This window comes from Cannabis sativa, chromosome 2 (genome assembly GCF_029168945.1).
Source record: "Cannabis sativa cultivar Pink pepper isolate KNU-18-1 chromosome 2, ASM2916894v1, whole genome shotgun sequence".
NCBI lineage: Eukaryota > Viridiplantae > Streptophyta > Magnoliopsida > Rosales > Cannabaceae > Cannabis > Cannabis sativa.
Genome location: NC_083602.1, coordinates 61,650,688 through 61,659,648, shown reverse-complemented (window position 1 = coordinate 61,659,648; position 8,961 = coordinate 61,650,688). Strand labels below are relative to the sequence as shown.

Here is an 8,961-nt window from a genome sequence, read left to right as displayed (position 1 = left end):
ATCATTTGGATTAGGGAAAGGGACAAGAAAACCAGAAAAAAAATGTTACACTAATATGAAAATAATGTAATAGAAAGGGTAGTTGGGATAATTTACTAAAAGGATTACCTGTACTAGTATCTAGTTGATTTCCTTCACTAAATATTTTTTGCCCTTTATATAAGTAGCACCGAATCTAAAGAGTTTACGTGTCAGCCTTGGATTTTTACCTTACATGCACAAAATTAAAATAAAATAAAATAATTTCTATTTTCTATTTTTATATTATTACTAACATTGGTCTATTATCACTTGGTCAATTACCCTATTTCATAGGAATATTAATAAAGTATAGTGAACTGAATAAGAGCAATTAGCTTATTTAATTTTTGTAATAACAAAAAATAAAATAAAATAAAATTATTTACATTTCTTTCTAACTACATCACTGTATTTAATCCTCTCCTTCAAATTGGAAAAAACCCTAAGGGTTCTTGTAAGAACCAATCGCCGCCGGTCTGGTTAGTTTGTAAACCCAAAAATAGCCCTTACTACGTTCTGTGTCTCATCTCTCTATATATCTTCTCATTTTGTCTTCTATTTTGATCTCAGCTCGCTACTTCTCACTTCCCTTTTCATCTTTCTTGTTATACTTCTGTGTTTTTTTTTTGTTTAGGCTGTTTATTTAACATGAGAACATGTTGCAAAGAATTGTTTCAATAATTTATGATTAGGGAAATTTTTGGAGAAGAAGAAGAAACACAGTTTTTGTGTGGTGCAACTGTTTTTTCTTTTCCCTTTTGGGTGTATGGAGTTCTGGGTTGTCTTAAAGGTGTTGTATAATTTTTGGGCCGTGATCGGGTAAGAGGGAGAAATTCTTAGTTTGTAAATATGGGGTTTCCTTAAAGTTTAAGTTTTTTTCCTTTGGAATTTACTTTAGGAATCTGGGTCTGATTTGTTTTTATGTGGGTAGTGTTTAGTTAGAACTATTTAAGTTTTGTTTGATTTATGGTATTGTAAAAAAGTTTTCTTTAAAGATAATGCTGTCTGAATTGGGAAGAAGGCCAATGCTTGGAGGTAACGAGGGATCGTTTGGGGACGAGCTAGAGAAGGAGATTGGTTTGTTGCTCCGGGAGCAGCGGCGGCAAGACTCCTCCGATGATCGTGAACGTGAGCTGAATATGTGTAGAAGTGGATCAGCTCCTCCAACTGTTGAGGGCTCTTTAAATGCCGTGGGAGGATTGTTTGGCGGTGGAGGTGGGGGCGCTGCAGCTGCTGCTGCTGCCTTTGCAGAGTTGTCTGCAGCTAAGAATGGCAATGGTTTTGTCTCTGAGGAAGAGCTAAGGTCTGATCCAGCTTATCTTTCCTACTATTACACGAATGTTAATCTAAATCCTCGGTTACCACCTCCTTTGCTTTCAAAGGAGGATTGGAGGTTTTCCCAAAGGTTGAAAGGAGGGAACTCAGCTTTGGGGGGGATTGGAGACAGAAGAAAAGGAAATAGAGCTGATGATAACAGCGGTAGATCGATGTTTTCGATGCCGCCTGGTTTCAACTCGACGAAACAAGAGGGAGAGTTTGAGTTGGAGAAAATACGTGCCTCAGGAGAGTGGGGTGGCGATGGACTGATTGGTTTACCGGGTTTAGGACTTGGGAGCAAACAAAAGAGCCTTGCTGAAATTATTCAGGTCAGTTTATTCTATGGTCCTGCTCAATCTTTAACTGTATTTTCATACTGATATTGACTCTTATTTTATGTTATTATATTCATTTATTCTTCATGATAGCCTGAGCATCGAAGGCTGCTTTTAACAAGCTTATTGCCTAACTGATTTTTTTTGTCATCAACAAACTGCAATTTTTTTTTTCTGGAAATATTGGTAATTTATTAATGACATGTGGTCGCATGTGAGATTATCTATTGGTGTCTAGTTAAAGTTGGTATTTTTATTCGGATGCATCTGTTGTTTATAAATAGCAAAAATGTTTTGACTCTTTGTTGATTCTTGACATTTTGTTGTCCATAGTCAAGTTATCTTATGTAAATTATGACAATGATTCGATTACTGCTTTTTTTTTTAATGGCTTATTTAAACTGGATTTGGTCCTTTTCAAAAGGGCCAATCTTTGAGGTATTAAACTGGTAAAGGAATTTACACCCATTAACGTTTTTGTTCCTGTTACACAGAGATCTTTGTCAACACTTGTGTAGTCATGTTGTTGACATTGAGTGAATTTTGACTGGTAAGCTTATCTGTAAATAAACTTCATGATGTGTGTGTGTGTGTATTTCCTCTGAAATAAAACATGTAGCGGAAGACAATTTACTATGGGGAGGTACATTTTGAATATCTTAATTAGTATTTAAGATTTAAGAAATTGGTGGAAGGTTATTTATGTAGCCCTTTGTGCATCTAACTAATGTACTTTGAAAAGAGTCTGATCAATTTGATAAATTGGCATTCAAAAAATTGCATGCAGTCGAAGTGCGTGTGTGGTTCTTCATGTGAATTTTTGAAAAAGACTAATTGCAATTTTGCTATTTTATTCCTTTCCAATTCTATCATTATGGTGTAGTGTATTCTTTATTTTTTTTTTCTTTCTACTGTATTTTAGATCATGCTTATTTAAGTTTGCTGTCAATGCAGGATGACTTGGGGCGAGCAAGTCCTGCTGGCGGGCTTCCTTCTCGCCCTGCAAGCCGAAATGCTTTTGAGGAAAATGTAGACAACGTAAACTCTGCTGAAGCTGATCTGGCACATTTGCATCATGAAATGAGGACTTCTGATGGTGCAAATGGTAGTAAGGGTCAACAGTCTTCATATAGTTATGCTGCTGCTCTAGGTGCTTCCTTGTCCCGAAGCACTACTCCTGATCCCCAACTTGTTGCTAGGGCTCCCAGTCCTTGTCTTACACCTATTGGCGGAGGGAGGACTAGTGTCTCAGAGAAGAGAGGCATTACTAGCCCAAACTCCTTTAATGGTGTCTCATCTAACACTAACGAGTCTGCAGATTTGGTAGCTGCTTTGTCTGGAATGAACTTATCAACAAACGGTGTGATGGATGATGAGAATCATTTCTCATCACACATGAGACAAGATGTTGATAGTCATCAGAATTATCTCTTTGGCTTACAAGGTGGTGAGAATCATAACGGCCAACATCCCTACCTCAAGAAGTCTGAATCTGGGCAGATGCACATGTCATCTAATCAACAATCAGCAAAAAGTTTGTATTCTGACTTAGGGAAGAGCAATGGGAGTGGGTCAGACATGAGGAAGCCAATCGATCTTCACAAATCTGCTTCAAGCAACTCTTACTTGAAGGGGTCTCCTACTTCCACCCTCAATGGTGGAGGTGGCTTACATGCTCCATATCAGCAATTGGATGGTACAAATCCATCGTTTTCTAGTTATGGGTTGGGTGGATATTCTATGAATCCTGCATTAGCATCCATGATGGCTAGCCAACTTGGTAGTGGTAATGTGCCACCATTTTATGATAACGGTGCTGTGGCTTCAGCTGTGCAATCTCCTGTAATGGACTCAAGAGTGCTTGGAGGAGGTTTGACTTCTGGACAAAACCTAGCAGCTGCTGCATCTGATTCACACAATCTTGGTAGAATGGGGAGTCCAATGGGAGGAGGTGCTCTTCAGTCCCCTTTTGTGGATCCTATGTATCTTCAGTACATGAGGACATCTGAGTATGCTGCAGCACAGCTTAGTGCCCTTAATGATCCTTCTGCTGACAGGAGCTACTTAGGTAATTCCTATGTTAATTTACTTGAACTTCAAAAAGCATATCTATCTCTCTTATCGCCACAGAAATCTCAGTATGGTGTTCCCTTGGGTGGGAAGTCTGGTGGTTCTAATAATCTTGGTTACTATGGGAATTCTGCATATGGTGTTGGCATGTCTTATCCTGGAAGTCCTGTTCCGAATTCTCCTGTTGGTCCTGGTAGTCCTATGAGGCATAGTGAGCTTAATATGAGGTATCCTTCTGGAATGAGGAACTTGCCTGGGGGTCTCATGGGAGCTTGGCATCTGGATGGGGGTAACATGGATGAAAGCTTTGCATCCTCACTGCTGGAGGAGTTCAAGAGTAATAAAGCCAAATCATTTGAACTTTCAGAAATTTCTGGACATGTTGTTGAGTTCAGGTTGGTACTTTAATAATTTTATAGTATAATTTTAGATACTGTTCCAAAGGTGGTTATGTCATCTCTATTTGATTAACAGTGCGGATCAATATGGGAGTCGCTTTATTCAACAAAAACTTGAAACAGCCACCATAGAAGAGAAGAACATGGTTTATCAGGAAATCATGCCTCAAGCTCTTGCTTTGATGACTGATGTATTTGGCAATTATGTAATTCAGAAGGTACTTCTATTTATTCATTCTTTTGTAGTGCTGTGCTTTTCTAATTGGTATAATTATTTTACAAAAGATAAAAACAATTGGTGTTTTTCATACAGTTTTTCGAGCATGGGCTTGCACACCAAAGGAGGGAGCTAGCGAACAAGCTTTTTGGCCATGTCCTGACACTAAGCCTTCAAATGTATGGCTGTCGGGTGATCCAAAAGGTAGATTATTTTAATTGATGGGTGTTAACATTTTGTTGTTTCTGGTGTAGCCTGTGCTTCAGCCTGCATGATATGCTAGAATTTGTTTGGATTAGTTTAATATTAGCTCAGTTATGTGCTAATATTTTTATTATAATTTTTTCTGACATTCGTATATTCTGGTTATTCAAGAGTTTAACTTCAAGGTAACTATGTTGTGGTTAGTATCCTTACTTGCTGATCTGATTCATAAGATGCTTGTGCTATGTTTAGCTAAAATTGATGAATTTTATTATACATTCTACAGTGTGTTACCTGATCTGCCTTATGCTAATTTTTCAGGCAATAGAAGTTGTTGATCTGGACCAGAAGATTAAAATGGTCAAGGAGCTTGATGGTAATATCATGCGCTGTGTTCGTGATCAGAATGGGAACCATGTGATCCAGAAGTGTATTGAATGTGTTCCTGAAGATGCAATTCAGTTTATTGTTTCAACCTTTTATGATCAAGTGGTTACACTATCCACTCACCCTTATGGGTGTCGCGTCATACAGGTTCTTAAGCTTTTTCTACTTCATCTTTTGTTTAGCAGACAGTAAATTGGTGGCTTATGCTGATTTCTTTATTTGGCAGAGAGTCCTGGAGCATTGTGAGGATCCAACAACACAGAGTAAAGTGATGGATGAGATTTTAGGAGCTGTTAGCATGTTAGCTCAAGATCAGTATGGAAATTATGTTGTTCAGGTTCATTATCTTCCCCTCTGGTAGTTGTGATATGAATGCTCATTTACTCTAATGTTCACGGATTGGTTTAAACTGTATTTTGATGTTCTATTTCGTATGAGCAACTTTAAGGGAAAATTCTTCTTGCAAAGTCCATTTAGTCATTGAAGTATAGGAGATGGGAAATAACTTTTTAGTTCTTCTGTTTGGTTTTGTTTTGCTGTAGTTTTCTTTTCTGTGATATGATTCTTACTGTTTTCTCATAAGCTTTGTTGTACCCTCTACTTACTGTTAACAGCATGTGCTGGAGCATGGAAAACCTCATGAGCGTTCCGCCATCATCAAGGAATTAGCTGGGAAAATAGTTATAATGAGTCAACAGAAGTTTGCCTCTAATGTTGTAGAAAAATGTTTAACATTTGGTGGCCCTGCTGAACGTGAGTTATTAGTAAATGAAATGCTTGGCTCTACTGATGAAAATGAGCCTCTTCAGGTTTGTCACATTGATATTGTTATTCTACCTACTTTTCGTTAAGCCTAGTTGGCATAACCGTGCAAGCATAAAAGTTGTGATAAATTTATAGTAGAAGGTACATATTTTGACCCGTTTGTAATTGTATAATACCTGTTAATATGTATACCATCCTTTTCAGGTGGTTAGTTTTGGAAACACCTAGACACAATTTAGTAGTATAACTCTACATGTATTGTGAGAATCAAGATTGAATGGGATAACATTTATCTTCTCGGCATGTGAAACCAACTTGGTAAATATATGGTGGATTTGTATAGTGAATCTGGATTAGGAACATCAACAATGAAATCAAAATATGGTTGTAAGATAATGCATTTATTAGTTTAATATGTTAATTGTTGCATGTCTCAATATGTGTACCTGACTACTTTTTTGTCCGTCTCAATGAATATGCTCGACCATCTCTACTCAACTGTCTGTGTTAATGCAGGCAATGATGAAGGATCAGTTTGCCAACTATGTCGTACAGAAGGTATTGGAGACTTGTGATGACCAACAACGCGAGTTGATCCTTTCGCGTATTAAAGTTCATTTGAATGCATTGAAGAAATACACTTATGGGAAGCATATTGTTGCACGTGTAGAGAAACTTGTTGCTGCTGGAGGTACATTCATTCTTCTCATAAATTTTAAAATGCATAAGCTTTTGAGTTCTTTAAATTATTCGACATTTGTGGGTATATACCATTTTTATTGCATGCGGTAATTCTCACATAACATGTAATTGCTTCATAGATGCCATTTTGGCCAACAAACTTGGATTACTGTGTATTCTTCTTCCTAGCTTGTAATGTCTTTACAACACACTAGTAAATTGATAGTCTAAATGGTTTTTGGTTACAGAAAGGAGAATTGCAGCTCAGTCTCCACACCCTGCTGCACTGGTGGCTTAGGAAAGAAAGTTGTTTGTACAGCTAACTGAGGCTAGTGTGAGATTCCCTCTTGTTGTCGTCCTCCCCCGGTAGTTAGGAGCAAGAATGGCTGTACCTATCTTTCAAGACAGGTATTGAGAGCCTATTTGGAAATAAAAGAAAAAAGATGTTGCTTGTACTGAAACAAAATTGTACATTGTGTAGTTTAAAAAGTTTATACATAGAATCGATCGAGCAAAGGTCAGAGGTTTCATCAGATGTGGAGCGCACACACTGATAAAGATACCCTGCAGAGATAAGCAACTATACAAGTTCTTTTTTTAAGGGTGTAAAAAAAATATTAAGAAAATGATAAGAAGATGTTGAGGTAGTTTGTTACGTTAACGTGACTGTACAAATGTTTCCATTTCAATGTGGAGAGCTGTTTATGTTTTAGGTGAGAGAGGCCAGAGTTTCTTTTCAATGTATGCGTATTGACTTTTCTTTTTGATAACACAATTTTCTTATCTTCCCAAATGCTTTTCTTCTTGTATTTTTTTCTTTAAATTGTTTTCTTTTCTTTTATCTTCACTTCCGACTACAAAATATATATCTATACGACTATACCAACAGAAACCATGTTATTAATATAATACCATGAATATCATAAATTTTCATATACATATGTTTACTAGTACTACAAAATATGTACAGTACAAAATTAATGAAGGCGTCGCTTTATACTTATTTGAAGTTTATGGTATATATTATATAACATTAGGCTTTGCGGGCCAACCAAGTTTATTATCCTAGTATTCATTGTTGTTGCATATGGTCATGAAGGATGTCTTATAAAACATCATTATTCACTCCTTGTAAATATTGCGAAACAAGCCATATTATTATCACACAAAGAAACAACCGAATACAAAGTTTTAAGCCGAAAATTGTATGATCATCATTTGCTAATACTAGGCCTCGTTTTCATCATTAATGTTCCCAAAAATGAACACTAGACCTTCACCCTTCTAAGTTATAAGCTTAAATTTGCCAAACCAAATCCTCCAACTTTCATAACAATTTGTTTTTAAAATACTTTTGACTATACTCAAAGTGTAGGAACTAGGAAAAGGAATTTAAAAGTGGGAAAGCTTCAATTACAAGTTACAAACGGAATGAAAAAGCTTACTTGGAGCATTTCCCACACCAATCATCACATTCACATTACATTAAAAATCTTCGTCCTCTACAATTTTTTGGCCGAATCCTCTTGGACCAGCTCTTGCTTTTACCTTCTTCTTCTTACCACCCTTCTTGGATTTAGCTGCCTCTTCTTTCTCAAACTTATCTCTCTCCCTTTTCTGCAAGAAATCCGTCACACCAATGTAGATAACCTGAACCAGAAAACCAAATCCACCAACACCTACAACTTAGCTATAAGAGTCCATCTTCACAAAATCACAAATTTAGCCCAAAATCACAACTTGATTTTCATTTTCATGCTATAATACAGCTCGGAGGAAAATTAAAACTTACCCCTACTGTGACAATAGATAGACCAACAAAGGCAATAATGAGAAGAGCAGAAATGATGTTGGCAGTGAGCTCGTCCCCGGTGGAGACAATTTGCTGAGAAGTCTCAAGTGGGGTGGCTTCTAATGGAGGAGTTTCACCGGCCGTGGCATAAATTCTCCAAATTGGGTTGTTTTGTTTTCTGATTTTGAAAAGTGGGTTGTGGAAAGTTTGAGTCTTTTTGGATGAGAAAGTGGTTATGGGTGAGAAGGATTGCTTATGGGGTTTAAGAAATAGACAAGGTTTGTGGTGGAGCATGGAGATGAAATCTGGTGGTGATAGAGATATGGATGTGGTGGCAGCCATGGTTCATCTGCTACCACTTCACTCTCCCTTTCTCTCTCTTGCTCAAGTTCCGAGCCAGAGGAGCTGTTACTTCTACTACTTGGACTATTTGGATTTCTTTTACAAAAAGAAAAAGTTCTATTTGGATATTGGATTTGAAAGGCCCAAATGCTCCTCGGCTTCTTGGAACAACAAACTATAGTTGGAAGAGAAGAAAAGCCCAATATAAAACAAGGCAGGCCTCACAAGTTAGAATTTGGATTTAGAGATAAAAAAAAAAGAATGGTCAATAGCTTCTTCTCAAAGGGAATTTGAACAAAATTAGATTTGATCATAGTCGGTAAGTACTAATGTATAAATAGCCAGAATAGTTTAATAAGGGAACATTTGGTTAATGGATACTAGAATTTAAAGGTGTTTGATTTAGTGCAAGGTGAGAATGTGTGTAGGATT

At 37.0% G+C, this 8,961-nt stretch overlaps 2 protein-coding genes across 3 annotated transcripts; one reads left to right on the top strand and one right to left on the bottom strand.

The window, feature by feature from the left end:
* The first annotated feature begins 349 nt into the window (after positions 1–349).
* On the top strand, positions 350–7,188 carry LOC115719309 (pumilio homolog 2). 2 transcript variants are annotated; one of them, XR_004012144.2, is made up of 10 exons: positions 360–1,667; positions 2,628–4,138; positions 4,218–4,359; positions 4,455–4,562; positions 4,884–5,096; positions 5,176–5,286; positions 5,564–5,758; positions 6,231–6,405; positions 6,644–6,803; positions 6,877–7,188. XR_004012144.2 is itself a non-coding variant. In XM_030648292.2 (9 exons), the coding sequence occupies exons 1-9, from the start codon at positions 1,020–1,022 to the stop codon at positions 6,691–6,693; spliced, it is 3,153 nt and encodes a 1,050-aa protein (XP_030504152.2). In that variant the 5' UTR covers positions 350–1,019; the 3' UTR covers positions 6,694–7,188. The 2 variants fall into 2 exon arrangements, 1 of the variants encoding a protein (XP_030504152.2); XM_030648292.2 differs by having other exon boundaries at positions 350–1,667; positions 6,644–7,188.
* Positions 7,189–7,531: 343 nt separating this feature from the next.
* LOC115719310 (uncharacterized) lies at positions 7,532–8,699 on the bottom strand. The gene is made up of 2 exons (XM_030648293.2): positions 8,188–8,699; positions 7,532–8,045 (listed from the first exon to the last, which is right to left on the bottom strand). Exons 1-2 carry the CDS (start codon positions 8,527–8,529, stop codon positions 7,881–7,883), a joined length of 507 nt encoding a protein of 168 aa, XP_030504153.2. The 5' UTR covers positions 8,530–8,699; the 3' UTR covers positions 7,532–7,880.
* Positions 8,700–8,961: the final 262 nt, after the last annotated feature.

Excerpts from the sequence above, each read along its gene's own strand:
- LOC115719310 (XM_030648293.2), bottom strand. The coding sequence starts at position 8,529 with ATGGCTGCCACCACATCCATATCTCTATCACCACCAGATTTCATCTCC. Across the intron at positions 8,046-8,187 it reads TATCTATTGTCACAGTAGGG|GTTATCTACATTGGTGTGAC; the intron begins GTAAGTTTTAAT and ends TTTCTGGTTCAG.
- LOC115719309 (XM_030648292.2), top strand. The coding sequence starts at position 1,020 with ATGCTGTCTGAATTGGGAAGAAGGCCAATGCTTGGAGGTAACGAGGGA. Across the intron at positions 4,563-4,883 it reads GCTGTCGGGTGATCCAAAAG|GCAATAGAAGTTGTTGATCT; the intron begins GTAGATTATTTT and ends CTAATTTTTCAG. Across the intron at positions 5,287-5,563 it reads ATGGAAATTATGTTGTTCAG|CATGTGCTGGAGCATGGAAA; the intron begins GTTCATTATCTT and ends TACTGTTAACAG.